Here is an 18,242-nt window from a genome sequence, read left to right on the forward strand (position 1 = left end):
GGTCGTTCCGAACACTGACCTGTGTCACTAGCTGTGCTCGATTCATTTCGCTGCGCCACTCCAGCACTCGTGTATCCGACCGTATTATATTTTTCAAATCGAATATGTTGTATTTCTCTGTTTACATGACTCTCGTCTCGTATACGGCGAGGCTTTATAACTACAAGTGGCTTGTTCTCGTATTTTTCAAAACAGCCATTCGACGTTAACTTTCCCGATATTTCAACAAACCCACCGCTAAATAATTTGCATAGAAAAACGTCATACGGCTTGCAATCGACGGTGATAAAGAAACTCACACAATGGCCCTTCCACGAGCAACGACCTGCGTCATTGCTTGTACTTGGCACAGTTACAGCCAGCTTTCGAACACGAGAGATGCGTCACGTTCACAAGTACAAAGCCCATGTATCGACTGTTGCATTCGACTACATCAAGCCCTAACCTCTTTAGCACCTACTGCGACGATAATGCACCAAAATCGCAACAAATACCGACGTGAAACTATCGTGTCCATCAAACAAACCCATACACTACCGAAAGTTTAAATCCTCAAGCCCTCGATTTACCTCATTGACAGCCCTTTTCACTCCAATTTCGATCTCGACTCTTCGAAAATCATGTTTCCCAACGTTAGAAACAACACAAACTACGCTACCACGACCACCAAATCGGTTACCAGCTTCAAATTCCTCTGCTGCACTAGACCGAGCATTCGTGTTCACGCGTATGTTCACCTCTCGACACCGTGACACGCTCACCGACGTGGTAACCGAGCTCGACGAGCGAGGGATAGTGGTTTGCAGATGCAATCCCGACAGACCTAACCTTCGTCCGCGTTGTCCGCGCGTGTCAAGGTGACCGGCACGACCAGGTTAAGACGCAAGACGACGAGGACGCACAGTACATGACGCGCGAACCGTGAATGGGAAACATCGCGACGCAACCGCAACCAGAGGCCGGAAAACCGAAGTTTAATCAGCAACTCGCGGGAGCGGCGTAGTCGCGAGCACTGACCTACGTCACTGGGCGCACTTGGCACACTACTGAGCGCGCCGCCGCTCCTCGTGTACGTACGTGTGTTTCCGTGTACGCGCTCCACCTTCTCCTGCCCTCTCACTTCTCACTCACTCTTTCTATCTTACTTCCATCCACCCTCTCTTTTTCACCCTCCGTCCGCCTTTCTCCCTGCTTCATCGCGCGCTCTTTCCTCCCTTTTCGATTTGTGCTCGACTGCGTCCATGTAGCCGGTCATACCATAACGGGTTGAACCGTACCGCCACCTCGTGAAAATTGCATTCACCCTGCCGTCGCGTGATCTGACGCGTCGACTAACCTATCTACCGATGCTGCTCTAGAATCAGGCTTTCTTTGAGATTCCTTCTCGATTTCTCCAATGATAATGTTGGAATTGCCAGCGTATTCAGGTAAGATGGTAGAGATTATTAGAACATCCCAGTAGATGTACGTTCATGTGAGAGAGTCTTCCCTTTTTGTAGGGATTTTGGAAGATAGAATTTTTTTTAGAAGAACTTTGTCGAGTTGGAGAGTTCATTAACTTGTACCGTATGATAAGTTTAACGCTAGAATTTTAGCCAGATAGGAATATGATCATACATTTCATCGTAGCATTTTAAGTATAATTATTAAAGTGCGGGATACATTTTATATTTTTATGTTTCGTATACTTTTAATATTTAAGTTTGATACATTTACTGCGCAGAAACACAAAGTTATATAAAACATCCAAAGTAAAGTACATATTATTACATTTAGAAAACGACACATTCTTTCATTCAAGTTGAGATGGTTTTTTGTGTTTGTTGTTTGTGTGCCAACCAATGAACTTGCATAAAGATCTGCAGTCTAATAATCATCCATGTAAGATATTTAGATACCTACATCTTATAGGGTAGTTTTAGGATTGATATATGGTATACTTAAATTTGAATATATTAAAAAATAATATCGCAGGTGAAGTAAGATGTTTTCATTTTTCCATTCTACGTCCAAAACGAATTGGTCGTTCAAGGCCTTTTGCCTGACTGCGAATGACGTCATAAGTGACCCTTTCTTTTACAATACGATACGCGCTTTGAACGCTACTCGACTCGTTTCGGATAAAGGACGTATGTCAGTATTATCTCATTCGTGTAATGGTTCATCGTACCAAACTCAGTTTCTCGGGCTTATTGGATAACATTGATTATCCCCAGATAGTCGATCATTCGTGTAATGTGATTCATCGGGAATAATTTCGAGGAACTTACTTGAGATTATTATTAAGCGATCATTCGAGCACCAAAGAGCTCGTGATTCGTTGTCTGTCCAATAACAGCCCCGGATATCGGAAGACTACGAAATAAACGATCGACGAGAATGTCTTTCGTTAAGCAGTCGAATACGCCTGAATCTGATCAATAATGCGAAACAATACGAGGTGGTTTTCAATCGAGAATGCTCCGCATCGATGATCGTCGATTCGTTGTCGCGTACCAAAAGAAAAATTGTATCTGGCGCGTGTTCGAATCGATAACCGGGACCCACTGGATGCAGCGTCTGCAGTACTTTCGAAAGCTGTAAATAAAAAAAGAGAAGCGCGAGGTTTAATTAAAAGCACCTATGCAACGACGGGTCACGAACAATACGATCATTGTATCGCGCGATATTTAGCAGCTTCTAGTCAGAAAGCGTCGTTTCTATTTGATATTTCTTCGAGCAACAATAGAATTCTCTTGAAATAAAGTAGGAGAAGCATTATCTACGTTACGCTAGCCTTCTCTCTCCTTCAGTCAGCTTATTCCAAAGTATTGGTTGCTCGGGGCGAGCTCAAGTCGAGCTCGAGGCACCATTTGCGATTCAATCGCATTCATGTTCTGCCACCGATACTCTCGGATTCTCTTAGACTTCCCTTCGATCGAATACCGAGCCTTTTTATCTTCTATCAAGCGATGGAGGACCTGGAAATCTCATTCGTTTCGCGATATTTCGTCGAACACCTGCACTCCAGTTTATGTTCTATCATATACAAGACTCAAGCGAATTGTTTTTACGTTTCATACGGAAAGAGAAGTGTTAAATATTGATTGCAATAAAGAGAAGCCAATTTCTTTTCACGTTATTAAAGCATTAATAATGTAAAAATTCTAGTATGACTTGCGTTATATTTTCTGGATATTCATCAGCGTCGGCAACTCTACGGTCGATTTTCCTGAGTCACGTCGCAATAGCCTAATTTATGACACCCGCAAATGTTCGTTGTTTGCTCTTCCCAAATATAAATAGAGAATCAAACGATCGTTCCAAGTATACGGAGTTTTACGTTCTTTCAACCCTCTTTTAATGCTTCTCATAAAACAATCCAGTTTCGATTCTCCACGGAGTATAAATACAAACGCGCCGTCGACGAACGAAAAAAAAGTTTCGCGCTTGGCAACAACGTCTCCAGTTGGATAAAAGGACTCAAACGAACCACCGCGACGTTTTAACATTTCGCCGGTGTGCATTATGTTAATGCACCGAGGGACAAGAGTGTAACGAGCGAGGAATTCCTTGCTCGCGGTAAGAAGCCTTACCTTTCAAAATGAATGAAAAGGAAAAGTTCGGATGAAATAGGCTTGGCCGACTCGGTGAGGACCTTTCAAGGAAATGAACGGAAAAGGTATACTCTAGACGGCAGTTCGTTTCAAAGATATCCATACAATAAGAGAGCGATAAAAGTTTACGGACGTTGCCGTTCGAAACTCGGTTCGTTTTCTCCGTGAGCTGCAATAAAAACTTCTGTCCTGAAAGAATAATCGACGAGAAGTTTTTTAAAAGCAAACTTTAATTCTCGTATAAACATCTACCAGAGACAGATTAGATACGCCCGGAGTCTTGTGTCCCTGAACAAAGAATAACGTTGACTGTACGCGCAGTAGTTACAGACGACTAATGTCAGACAGTCAAGAAGCGAGCATCGAGTAACGACTGTTCGTCTGTTGCCGTTGATTGTCAGTATTATTTTATTTTACGACTGTTTAATGATAACGAGCGCATTGTATTCTGGAAAATTAAGCATTTTACTACGATAATTGTTTAGTTAAATTAAAAGTTTAATTACTTTCACGAGCGTAACTGTTACGTTTCACTACTATTACCGTTATATTTCGTATGTATTATGAAAGCGAAAGAAATTAGTAATGACAAATATTATTTATATAAAAAATGACAATTAAATATGTATATATATATACGTCGGAGATGAAAGGACACCGGGGTCTTCCCTTTGGAATTTTTCGAAAAACTCCCAATATTTCAGTCTCTATAAGTTAACTCGATTATAATTGTCCGAGATTTATGATAGTGAGCTTAGGCTCGAGGCGACAAGTCGCCGAACGTAGCCGCGATCACGGGATGAACGTTTTTATCTAACAGAGGTATAGAGTAATTCTATAGCTCCCCTTAAAAGAAATAGTTGTAGCGGCAAGCGACAGTAAACATTCCAACAATTTCTGTCTCGTGACTCGCCACACACAGACCCTATTCTTCGGGCAAGATGATTACCAGATGTCAATGCATCTTCACAGTACATGATCAGCCTCTAACAGTCCCTAAATCTACCACCTACTACGGAAAGATACGGGAAACCTGCTTTTCTCACGAGCGACACTTCCCGCTAGCAACTTTCTCTTAAGGGCGGTTAGCATCCTTCTTCAACCACCAACATAGAAGTTAACCAATTAACAGGAACGTCCATTCCCCTCACTTTCCGAACGAAGACTTTTCTCGACAAATCCGATGATCTCGCGTTCTTAGACACACCCCATCATAGTTCTCTGCAGCATCATCGTGACGGGAAGTCATTCTCTCGTGAGGTCGCATTAGCGCGATACATAACATCTTTACGCTCGGTGGATATTCCACGTTTTAACAAAAAGTTAGTTCAATAATACTCGTACCGTAGACAAGCAAGTGGAGTACAACTTGGAATTTGGAAGAAAACGCATTTGGTTATCCCGTTGACCGCGGATTCGTTATTGAACTTAAGATCATTGTCATTAGCATCTCGAGTATCTAGTTACCATGTTTACTTGGCAAATTCTGTAATAATCGCATTTGCGCTAGTAAATATCTTCTCTATTGCATAACAACAATGTGTAATCCAAATGAAGATTCGTTTCACGCCCCTAGCCCTAATCATAATGTGAACCCGACATATATACAGGGTGGTTGGTAACTGGTGGTACAAGCGGATCCTCTTATTGCTAGTATAGTAAAACAGTTATATCAATAAAAGTCACAACCTGCTTTCTCTCTCATACTTATCCTTCTTTCAATTCTTTATATCTTGACAATGCAAATAAACAATTACCTCTCACGCTACGTCCTTTCCTGATGTCACACTATTCCAAATATACAGGGTGGTTGGTAACTGGTGGTACAAGCGGAAAGGGGGTGATTCTACGCGAAAAAAGAAGTCGAAAATATAGAATAAAAATTTTTCGTTTGAAGCTTTGTTTTCGAGAAAATCGACTTTGAATTTTCGCTCGGTACGCGTGCACTTTATCACGTCTTGTTATAACGTATCTCACTGTAGATCGTTGTCTCGATAGAAAAATTAAAAAAAATTTTTATTCTATATTTTCGACTTCTTTTTTCGCGTAGAATCACCCCCTTTCCGCTTGTACCACCAGTTACCAACCACCCTGTATATTTGGAATAGTGTGACATCAGGAAAGGACGTAGCGTGAGAGGTAATTGTTTATTTGCATTGTCAAGATATGTTAACGTTGTCAAAGAGTGTTATGAGCGTTTCCAAAGTATGTTAAGGAAAAAGTGAGCATGGAAAACATTGTAAACGAGAGTTGAGAGAGTTAGAGTTGAATTTATCGTTGTCGTGTGAAGATTGTTGTGTCGTAGAAGTAGTGAGTAACGAATACGTGAAACGGGGTTTCATATTCGATTTCGTGTGAGTGCAAACGATATTGTATTAATCATACTGCTACCTACAAACTAATAATATAACATTCCTACGAAAATATATACCATATATTCGTGTACAGTTGAAATGAAATCCCACTGAGGACTTAATATTTCATAAAAACTGTTACGACCGTTCGCGGAGAGACGCGGTCGCTAGGAAAACGCGTCAGCGAGAGGCGTAAATTCTCGCTACGATTATGTTAATCGACGCCGCGAAATAGTCGTTCCCCTGTTTCGGTTAAGATAACAGAGGTGGTTTAATGAATGTAACACTGTATTAACAGGTTAACATAGGATAATATATTTTACAATAATATGATGAATATGTTACAGAAATTTGACTCGACTTTGCGATATCTCTAGATAAATTCGTTTGCTCGTCAGATTTGTCGAAGTATCACGTTAGACTCGTCAGAAGAAACTCATCGCCCTTCGATTATTCCTTTGTCTCATTTGGAAGACGACCCCCACTATGCTCGGGTCACGCCACCGCTCGCGCCTATGATCACGTATGCCTCTTCTTGTGTGAAAACGTAACGGTTAAAAATCGACTTCTAGAGCTCGCTGCTTGGCGACAACTATTTCGTCGTCGATACATTGTATATGATCCGGCGGGCAGATAAGACGGTCTGCCTGCGACGCTGTAGGACCGCGAGCGACGGTTAGAAAATACAGCCTGTGGTAAGCCTCGTGGCGTAACAAAAACTATTGTATATATGAATACGAAATTATACTAATCTACATTGCCCATGCAATTTCTTGCATGAAATGCAATTCCACATAGCCAACTATTTTTATTTTCTCGTACATAAGCCAAACGAGACGGCTTTTAATACAGAAATTCGCAAAAAATTAACATGAACGATATAAATTGCTACCTTCCTAAAACTAGCTTACGTGAACGTCAGTTAAAATGACGAAACGATGTACGAAACAAAGATTTTACGAATATTTATCGTTGATACGGTTATGGTATTATGGTTGAAGCACGGTAATGTCGAGTATATGTCGAGAATTATAGAAGTCACACGAAAGAGGCGATTTTTGACGGGGATTAAAAGTTTCTTGCGTGATTTTACGAGGGAAGGGGCAACGTTCGTTGCAAGAAAGGGACTCATAAGAAACGTTCACGATAGCTCCTTACCAGAAAGTCACTCGTTAAATACAAAATAATAAGACGAACACGGGTTCGGACGCATTCGTATCATGATATCGAACTGGTACACCGGGACTTGGTTTCCTGGTTCTTCGCGCACGAATACGCGTGTCTCGAACCAGCTGATTGCAGAGCGTCACGAAGTCTCGATTGATTCTTATGCACCACGAGAGTGGAGAATAGCTTCGACCTTTCTTGCTGCGGCTAAAATAACGTTAAACGTTTTTAGGAGTGTTTCCACCAAGCGTACATATACATTTAGTAAATTAAAATTTGTTTGATGGAAACACTATATTGTATATATAAATATATAGAACTCGACGTGTTCGTTCGTTCTATTTATATATCGTTGTTTAAAATTTTTCCTTACGTTTTGTTTTTCTAAGTAACAATTTTTGATAAACAGGGGAATGATGAAAATCTTAATGTAAACATGTTTTCTTCGTTAAACTGGTTTTTAGATTACAATTATTTCTTTGTCTCAATCGTTCTCGTTAATAATCGTGGTAGGATAATTGATTTTCAAATCGAACATATATCTTACATCAGTCTTTAATATCTTGCTGTTTATTGTTATTCTTCTATTTTAATATTTTATAATACACCATCTATCATTATATTACTACAAAAATTGTATTAAATTGAAAACTATTTCTTCTCATCATATCGTTTTGTTTCTAATGTGTCTGTTTAAATCATTTTGCATATTTCATGAAACTAATTCAAACACATTTGCGCGTCAACCAGTTGTTCACGCAGAGGGATAAAACACGACTTCGGAGACCCATCAAATCTGGGGTTGATCTACAACGTATATAGGCGAAACCGAAGCTTTAAAAGGTACTCACGGCTTGTACACAGTCGTGTCTGCGTTGTAGACTTTATCTATGAAGCCAACACGCGGCCATTGCCGAGGGTAATTCGTGAACCGAGCGAATAGTGATTAGATTATAAGCTAAAACGTTGCGAGCCATGCTTGTCAATTAAATCCCGGTACTCTGCCAGAGTTCTGCAATAAAATGATATGCATCGAGTGCCATATCCTACGATTGAATCGAGGCACGCTCTTTAATAATAGAATATTATATATGCAAAACCTTCCACTAGAAATAACAACGATTCTTAGCATGATTATTTCGATAAATTTTTTTTCGTTCAATTTTACATTAAACATTAATTTTAATTAAGTTAACATTAGAGGTATCAAAAAGTTCTTTGTCTTCGCAATTGGTACCTATACATGTATATACAAGTATCAAAGTCAGATTGATATTAGATGAATATTATATATACCTATTTGTTTAATCATTTATATGTCAGCATATGCATACACATTGCAAATCGGTAGTTCTGCATATGATATGATGAACACCTAGTATATATCTACAATTTTTATATAATTTATTTATATTATTTATTTGTAACTCGACACTAACTGTTCTTCATATTCTAATATTTACAAGAAAATATCTTTCCACTGAAAAGAGAATAATCCCACGCTCACACTGTAAGTAATAAAAAAGGAAGAAAGAAATGATGAAAGCAACATTTTAAAATCTCTCACACTAACAATCGCATGGTTTTGTCGTCGAATACCCCTAAAAGCTGCAGCGTCATCGACGATTAGAAGAAAATGTGTCGGGGTTTCCGTGATTTCTTCCACGCATTTCGTAGAAACAATTCACTGGAAATAGTGGATATAAAGGACCGATACGCATCAGATGCATTAACGAGCGAGCCACGTTCTATGATCGCATCTCGCGTCTACGTACATTATCCTCCGGCACGCATTAAGCCACGGTTACATGTACGAACGCGCAATTTATACACGGGGCCTGGCTACGTATAGGTGTCATATCGTCAGTGACAGAGACCGAGCATGACGCGTGTGCTCAGCGCGTGTAATAAGCGGAATAAAAGAGAACTTAAACGTGTAGGAAGTGCATAATGCCCGGTGGAATGCGGCATTTTACATGAACAGCGAAACACGCGCAACGCTCCGTGGAGTGGACGCGGTACGCTTTGAATTTTTAGAGGCATTTTGTGCTCGACTGTGCCAGTTTTTAGAAACTATGGATACAGCGAGCATTGCAAAGGGGTATGATGTGGTTTTGTGATTTATTTTTTAGGCGATCTCTTTTTTTGCTTTTTTAATTGTTCCGAACTTTTAAATGGTTTTTTCGTAGTCTTTTTAAATATAGAAATACAGTGACTCATGAAAATATTTGCACGCTTAGTATAGAATGTTTGCATAAATATATTATGTGCGTTGTACGAAACGTTTCGAAATCCCAGTAGTAATTATCTAATGTAATAAGATACTATTGTCACGAATACATTTACAAAATTTGATTTACAAAATCTGGTAATGTATACAAAAATCACATGATATCTACTGGAAACATGTGTTTAATAAAAAATTATGCCTACAGTATTAGCATTTTACAATATTAGCATATTAGTTAGTTATATAGTTAGTTAATTAATAATATATTGAAAAAATATATTCATAAAAATTTGAGAACGTCGCATAACCAATTATAATGTAACTCATATAAATGAAAATAAAAATGACGCTTTCGATTAATATAATTGTATTATAGAAATACGAACACTGCTTTTAGCAAATAATTACTTAATATTTATGATGCATTTACATATACATCTTTCACAGTGAAAGAATTAAATTACGTAATCGAGATACGTTATAATCGAATTTATCATAAAACGAATAAATACGCGAGCATAGTGACCAACTGGAATTTCATACGAGAGCAGTGTGCATTTTGCAGTGAGCTTCCGAATTATGCATGAGTAGCGAGTATCGAACCGGGATGGCTGCATTCGTCGCTTCGCGGTGTATATATATATTAGCAATATGTATTACATGTGTGGAGAAATCAACCAAGCAAAGGACGTAGTAAACGCTGAGTTGTTATCAGATACACGATACGGTTTATCAGCAGCCGATTAAACGACCCAAGTCGATACCGTGCGTCGTAGTAGAGTTGGCATCGCATGTCGAGAATCGACCTGTTCAATTATAATATTTTATAAACAGAACCAGGCTACCCGAACGCGTGTGATCGCGTGCAATTCAGCTAATTGCACGCCGATAACGAAGAAGGTTTATCGTTAATTAAACGTTGCCCGTTCGTTTCATTTATGCCTTGACTTTTGCATAACTTGCCGCCGATCTATTCTCATTCGAATGCCGTGTAGTACGAAACAGAATGCGAACGCGATCGAATCTCGTGTCATTTAACAGTACAGAGAGTAAAAAGTGCAGAGGGAAGGGACGAAGAAAAAATATCGAACAAAGTGATGCCGCGCGGAGAGAGATTCAACGGAGGAATATCTTACTGGTGAAAATAATGTCCTTCGGAGCGTTCTCGCGCACTCACAAAAGAATCGCATAGAACGAGATACTGTAGGAAATAAAATAGTACTAGACCATATCTAGGTCACCTTAAAGGGCACACGCCTAGCCGAATTACCAGCGAGAAATGGAGAGAGGTGCTTTGCGTCTGTGCAATTGGACCGAATAACCCCTACCACCTGAATCTTCCTAAGTTCGTTCCATTAATTCTGCCTCGGGAGCATCGTTTCGATCTTCGAACTTAGGGGATTTCAGACGGTTGACGAAGTTGGCCCGTGTTCCCCGAACCGAAATGCTCTTCGATCCTGTTATTAGAGCTATTATTGTTTGGTATAAGACATGAGTCGAATACGTTGTATCATCGGTCATGCTTGTTCTATCTGTTCGATTTGTTAAGAGGAATAAAATCAGAGATGATGTTTCATTTAATTGGGTTTCTTTGGGTTCCACGACGATCATAAAACTGTTCAGTCGTAGTTGTAATTTCGAACGGCTGAAAGCCGATACTATATGGAAAGATACGGAACGTCACAATAAATCACCGGAGAAAATCGAGGAAGAAAGGGAGAAACCGGCCAGAAGGAAGATATGTTCGCGTCACGACAGGGAAATTATTGCATTTATGGTTGAAAACATATCGTCACTGGTAATTCCATTCGGTGAATGGAATTGGAATACCAATGAGAGACAGCGTGCATCGAGGATGATAATCTGCTTCGTTTTATAAGTAATCTTCGAAATCAACGTAGCGTGGTAAATAACTATATATCTATAGCTTTTTGTACATTCGCGATATTCTCAAATTCAAAACCAATATCGAATTAACAGGTTGATTTCAATTGAGATATCATCCCGCTTACGCAAATTCTTATTGAGAGCAATTTAAAACGAATATATTTATACGAAAATAATGATATGATTGTTTAATAATTTGATTTATAAAATAATCAGAAATGAACGAGTTCACATATTCTATATCATTTCTAAAATTAACATCGCTATGAGCTCAAGGGAAATTTTATACGTCGAAATAATCTGCGTTCGCTTTCGCTATCATTTAACGCAAATCGATAATTCGATTTATCAAAGCAAATCATGCGAATATTTCTCTACGATACGATAACCGCGTGGACTTATCGCGATTCGTTTCAACGATCAGAGTGATCCTATTCATGAATCATTTTCTGATCTTCTCTATCTTAATTATAGATTCATACACACCAATGAACTTAACTCCGATCTAACTAAAACATTATCTTTATAAGTATTCTATTATACGGTCCTATACAATTCACTTCAAACAATCACGTAAAAATATTTTGCATATTAAAAGAGATGTGAAAGATATAAAAAAGAACGCAAAGAGGAAATACTATAAACGTCACCGAGACGGATCGATACATGCAATTCGTGTCATCCAACGATAAATAAAAAGCATTTATCCGCGAGGAGACACTCGTTCTGTCATTGATCACTCGTGACGAAAAAGACCATTACGTTCCCGCTATTCACGGCAAGTCGGTCGTGTCGGAAGAGAAGATCAATAATGTGTTTCAATTTGTCACGCCGATTCAAAGGTGTCCCTCGCGTCTCATTAACGCCGGAGACATTCTCTTTCCGGCCAAGTCGTCGTCATTCACACCCCCGCGGAGACGCACTCGCGACACACTTCAGCACTTGATCGAACTTCCGGAGAACCGATCACATCTAGCCCAGAGTCGACGAGCCACGAAGCCACGGTCGGACTGGTTCGTGCACGTGTATCTCCGAATATCCGTACGATAACGTAGATTACTACGTTGCCAGTTATATGACGAGGGCACCATCGGACGAATATTCGTGGAAACTGATAAGTCTGTACGCGCTATCTTTCGTGGGGTGATAACATTAATTTGAGGGTGGAAAATAGATTACCTTTGGAACGATCTTTTACGTTTGAATAGATATAAAAAAATTGGAGATCGTATAAAGTTAAACGTTAAGTGAGAATATTTTCTATAATCTGAAATATTTAGCGTTCGATAGATTTCTGTAATTTGTAGTAATTAAAGGATTTTATCGATTGAGAATGGTCGGTAAGCCATTGACTAAGAACAGGGTATTAGGATAGACGTGACATGTAGGTAAGCATAATATAGAGTAGCTCGTTACCGACGTTTCGTATCGATTTCGGGAATATTTACACGAAATTCTAGCAGATGGCGAACCTTCGAGGTCTTTTCTGAGCATGCGTCGAGACGCGTATGCGGGAATATTTAATTTGATAAACTGCTTACATGTAAGCTGCTCCTCCATCATTTTACGGAACATTTACAATTCAATAGGCAGATATTTGCGATGCAACGAGAAACTATTAAATATTACCTTGTTCAGGGCCTCGTGGCTAGTTAGGATGTGCTGGCTACCATCAGGATGTAGGATACGATCGACCGAATTCGGTCTAGGAACTCCGTCTAGTTGTCCTGCCTCTTTCAGCTGGGGTGGCGAAGGCGGTGGTGGCAGCTGCTCGTCCACTCCTCCACCAGTGTAACGGGTCTTCTGTAACCCCAGAGAATTTCAACATTTAACGATTTCAATCATTAATAATTTCTCACATTCGTAACATTTTTAAGAATAAACACCATCATTCTCCGCATTAGCCATTTCTAAATACTGACGTGCAGGCGATCGAGAATCGTTTGAATGAATTTACTGCGTCGCATCCTCCTCGATTTATGTTTAATATTCGATTGCCCGCGATCCGATTCTACGTTTGATTGTTGTTGGTGTCGTGTTATCTTCAACAGGCACATGTTGCTTGGCCTAACTTTTGGAACATTTAGAAAAATCATTTTGAACTCAGTAAATCGTAAAAAATCGAAGAAAAGAGAAAGAAGGGATTGCGCGTCGGTGGTGAGCACGGTTTCGACTGACGAGGTTGCTTGCATCGGGTTTCGATATCGGTGATGCTTCTACTGTGCTAATCCTCCGGAATCCGGGATTTTGTTTCATTATCGTGACTGCGCGGGGCTTCCGGATACGATGGCCTGTCGAGTGGCCAACCACGGTATCAATGATCGAACGTTTATTGAAACCTTTTCGTTTAAAATAGCTCACATCTTGACAGCCACGTGAATAAATGCTAGTGTGAATGTCATCTATGAAATTCGATATCACTGAAGCCATTTTAACCGTACGTTTGTTGGGTTATAGTGGAAACGCTAGGGGAAATACTATTAATAATGACAATAATAGGTTTGAATTGGAGACTCAAAATGGTCAAATCTCAAATTTTCATGCCGAATTAATTCACAAAACTAAGATTGAATAATTTGACGAGATTGTGTGATATCTTAACATGCGGATGGAATTGTAACAGCAAGTTCGCCCCAATTGAAACTGATATATTCCGGGAATGTAACTCGTGAAAACTTTATTTTTGTTGCATTTGTTCTTTTTTAAGGGTGCTGGTATTGCTGGCATTTCATCTCATTTTTTTTTTATATCTCCACATAGTTAGTTTTATCCCTCTAATTCATGTTTCTTCTTTCTTTTTCTTGCATTACTTCTTCTTATCATAAGAATTTCCTTTTTCGTTTTCACTATTTCTCTCGTTGCATGATCTCTTTTTATGTCGTAGTACTGTTTCCTTACTGGTAGTATCCTTTTATATTTTGGCACTAATTTTTCATTACTAGAATTTTATTTCAATGTTCTGCGTTATTCTTTTATTTTGGGAAAACCCCGTAATTCAGAGAAACGATAGGCGTTTTTCTCGTTGTTAGAATTTCTCTTAGAATCCGTGAAAGGGAAGAGCACCCCGAGAAACGTCTACGATCACGTACTTACTCGCTAACGATTTTGAAGAAAGTGGCCATTAGTAACCACTGACTGGCCACAGGATGGACATTCCGTTCGTTACAAGCACGCGGCCAGAAGGTAGTTAGATCACCTTGGGTCAATTTCCGATACTTGGTACTCGTAAAACAACGGAGGTTTAGGAAATGGATACGAAGTCCCGTGAAAAAATGCAGAATGGTGTCTGCCCCTTTCGCGGCCCGAGGAATGACGCTTAACGTAGAAAATCACCCACCATTGACTATATGCTTTACTATGTTTACGCTCCGATTCCACCACTGTTTGGTACATAATTTCACTTTATCTTTTGAATATTAAAAAAATAATCATAATAGACGAATTAATACATAATTATTAAATCTGAGAAACTAATTGGAAGATCTAAAAACACCATGACTGTGCATGAAGTTTACTTTTTCCTTTGTTCAATTTCTATGGATTTGACTGCAGCAATCCATCCCTTAACGATCCATTTAATGCTCTAATTTAAAATTACTGTACAACGTGGTGTCCATATATTACATGCAACGATGTGTCATTTCCGCTAACCACGGACCACGAATTTTTCTCTGACGAGGCAACTGTATTAATTCTCGGATCAAAAATAGGACGAATAAAATAGATCGATGCCGTTTCCGACTCAATCCACCGAGCGGTCAATTTTTCAGCGTTTAAATGCTACCGTGATGATAAATGAACTCTATACTTGCCCGCGTACGGGAACACGGGAATGGACTCGTATAAATAAACAGCGGCTTCCTGCTTTCCGAACAAATTCAGCTGAAAGCTCGTCGTGAAACTTCGAAGCATATTAAACCATTAAACATTGAAACGCGCGAGTGATACAATTACGTTTAAAAACATGGAGGACCTCCTGCGTTGACCTCTTCCGTTTCAATGAATTATTCTCTATCACGAGTCGTGGTCACGTTTCAATAGTTATGAATCGATCGCATGGATCGATTGTTAATTCGCGTAAATTATAAATTCATAAACGCTAACGAGGAGGGGGCAGGGGATACAAATCTAATTTTTATCGAGACTTACTTGATTCCAGCAGCATCCGTAAAAATTGCTGGATCGTTTTGAGGCATGCGTAACAACATTACGATTAAAACGTTCACCAGAGTGACAGGTTCTCTTTGTCCTTCGTTTGCGTACCTTAATAGGAACACCGTAAACATAGTCGCTGAAACGACGTCGTGAATGACGCACGATAGACACCCAATCGATCATTGTATCGCCGCGTTTGATCCGTTCACCGTTATTCGCGTTTAGTTTTCACTAGCTTTCAGATACAAGTTTGTTGCGATCGTGAGATCCTTTTCTCCTATAATTCCTCTATCTTTTTTATCATTTCTATAGTGTTGTATTTTCTAATTTCACTTTCGTTTAAATTTATTTGGAAGTCTATTTGTGATAATCAGTTTGTGTTAATTCTTTTCATTCTTGTCAAAATTTGAACTTGCGTAGATGATTTACGTCCCAATTTTTCTTTCCACATATTAGACTATTTACACGTTCTTATATATAGCACGACGCATATTCAATTACGTTTACCAAACTTCGTTATATCGTTTTTTCAATGAATCATCATCAGTTACAGCGAATGTTCAAGTTATTTCAATTAATTTTTTCAACAAGATATATATATGGATTGCGTTTTTCACTGCAGCGCAATACACTTTCTCCAAAACAATCGACGTTTCGTAGAACTTGTGATAAAACAGACGAAAATGTCAGAGAGGAGTCTTTCCTTTCATCCAACAAATTTCCACGACAAATATTCGCGTTCAACTATCTCTTTAAAACACTCAGCCGCGGGAGGTTCGTTCCACCGGTGGTAGAACAAACGAAGATAAGGGAATCGAATCGAAAGGAATTCCGATCAACGTCCGCAGGAAGTTGAGGAAAGCTTCGAGAGATAGATAGCAAAGTAGTTCCCGTAAGAAGGTTCGCATTGAAGAATGAGTAGTGGCTGCAGTTTCTTCGACGATTTTGCGACTGGTACGCGAGCAGATAAAGAAGTTGCACCAAGTGAAAAATGAAATTTAAAGGCGACCAGGAATTCAATCGGGATCGTTGAAAACTTTCGTTAATACAAGAAAAACATTTCGTGTATCTCTCTTTTAACAAAAAACTACCGAACAATTTACACGTCGAATCGTATTGGTTCGAGATAAAAATCTATCGTTCTCTGCTTGTTTGGAATTATTTCTAGCGTTGACAGAAGACAATGTTTGGTTCCGCGGGATCTCTTGTTTAATGGAGGTTCGTGCACGTGTCATTGGCTCGGAAGAAGAAAATCTTCAAAGCGACTAAAACGTTTATGCATTTCCAAAAATATCAAACAGCATCGTTAAACTGTTTACGAGAGAATCACGGAGCACGGGGCAAAATAGCAGTAACTGTAAACGCATCACGTGTATTCTGACGCTATTATTCGGTCCGTTTGTTCCTATTTTCGTAGCGGATCTTTCTCCTATTCGCACAGAAGTCGAGAATATAAAAAAGTTTATGTTTGGAAAAATTCGTGTGTTAAATATTTGGCCGTGTTTTTCTTTGCAGTCCGAGGCTTCCTAGGCGACTAGAGAAAATAATGATTCGTCGAAAGAAGAACGCCTGGCACCGCACGTGTACTTTGGTCAGCCAGCTTATTTTCCTTAGGCCGCAGTTTTACAAAACTATACCTCAGGTGCCCATTCTACTTCAACCTCCTTAAACAACTGATTTCATGTCATGAGTTTTCCAAAAAAAAACACAAGTATCTGGTAAAGTTGGCTATTCGTGTGAATTAATGGATCCCGTTTTCCGCTCTTAGCATTAAAGTCCACGTGTCCTCTATTCTCATCGATCCGTCTCGACTTTGATGAAACGCAATAATTCTCGTTCATCGAGAAGTGAACCTTCAGAATGGTGTACACTTCGATTGTCGGGCAACGTAATAATTCAGAAGACACTTCGTTTAGTAGTGCTTCGCCTAAAGGCTACTACTGTTCGTCAGACAAAGGATTCATTTCACGAAAGTACATACGAAAACAACACGCCATTCTTACTGAATTCACTTTGTTATCGTAGATGCACGACTATAGGAAAACACCATAGAAGAAAGCTCGGAAGCCACTTGTGATAAATTGGTATTCAACGAAACAGTGTAAACGCATCATTCGATGCTTGGTGTATGTATCTCGAAGGGATAGACGTCAGCGTCGGTACTGGCGTTGATGCGTTTCGACGTTGGTGGCCGTCACGTTCCGGTGCTCCTACCAAAGCGTCGTGGTCTAATTCCGACACGGTTCTTTTCGTCGAACTCACGCTACAGTGTACGAACACGATCTTACCAGCGTGTTCGAATGATGTTCAACGATCGTGCTTACGCGCAGTTCCGTATCTGTGAGCGTGATAAAGGCGGGCATTAATCTCATTTTCCGTACGAATTGGCTTACCCCCGAGTAAGACGCGGCTCGGTTTCCGTATTCCACACCGAACAACTCAACGGCGAGTAGTTTGATATGGTTTCGCGATTGATCGAGGGGGAAATGCGAAATCCTCGATGTTGTAAATATTCCCGGACAATGGAGACGTGAGACGCGCCAGAGCACGGAGATCGATGCCCGACGAGATTGTCTTCGCTTGGAGATTTCTGGGAAAATTTACGTACTTTCCTGATTAAGCAGGCGCTTAATTAAAGTTTGCGTGGTTAGAACCGGAAGAACCGGGCGAAATGCGAAAACCGGTTCAATGGCACAGAAGCGCGCGACGTTATATCGACGGTTATTTATAATCTGTGCACCTGAAACGTCGCTATTATTTCATTAACGGTCTTGCTCGAATGTAATTTCGAGACGAACGTTCCGGACGTAAGGTATAATTATCGTCGACGGACCCGCTCCGTCCTGGCTTCCG

At 39.8% G+C, this 18,242-nt stretch overlaps 1 protein-coding gene across 26 annotated transcripts in view; it reads right to left on the reverse strand.

The window, feature by feature from the left end:
* The window catches only part of LOC100747372 (disks large 1 tumor suppressor protein), a 537,264-nt gene that overhangs the window by 198,646 nt on the left and 320,376 nt on the right, over window positions 1-18,242 (reverse strand). For 21 of the 26 annotated variants that reach the window (XM_012387744.3, XM_033321742.1, XM_012387743.3 and 18 more), the window contains one exon: window positions 12,864-13,037. In XM_012387744.3, the coding sequence (XP_012243167.1) occupies window positions 12,864-13,037 (174 nt within the window). The other 5 variants (XM_024368890.2, XM_012387756.3, XM_024368888.2 and 2 more) reach the window with 4 other exon arrangements.

This window comes from Bombus impatiens, unplaced genomic scaffold, assembly GCF_000188095.3.
Source record: "Bombus impatiens unplaced genomic scaffold, BIMP_2.2 scf_0487, whole genome shotgun sequence".
NCBI classification, from domain to species: Eukaryota; Metazoa; Arthropoda; class Insecta; order Hymenoptera; family Apidae; genus Bombus; species Bombus impatiens.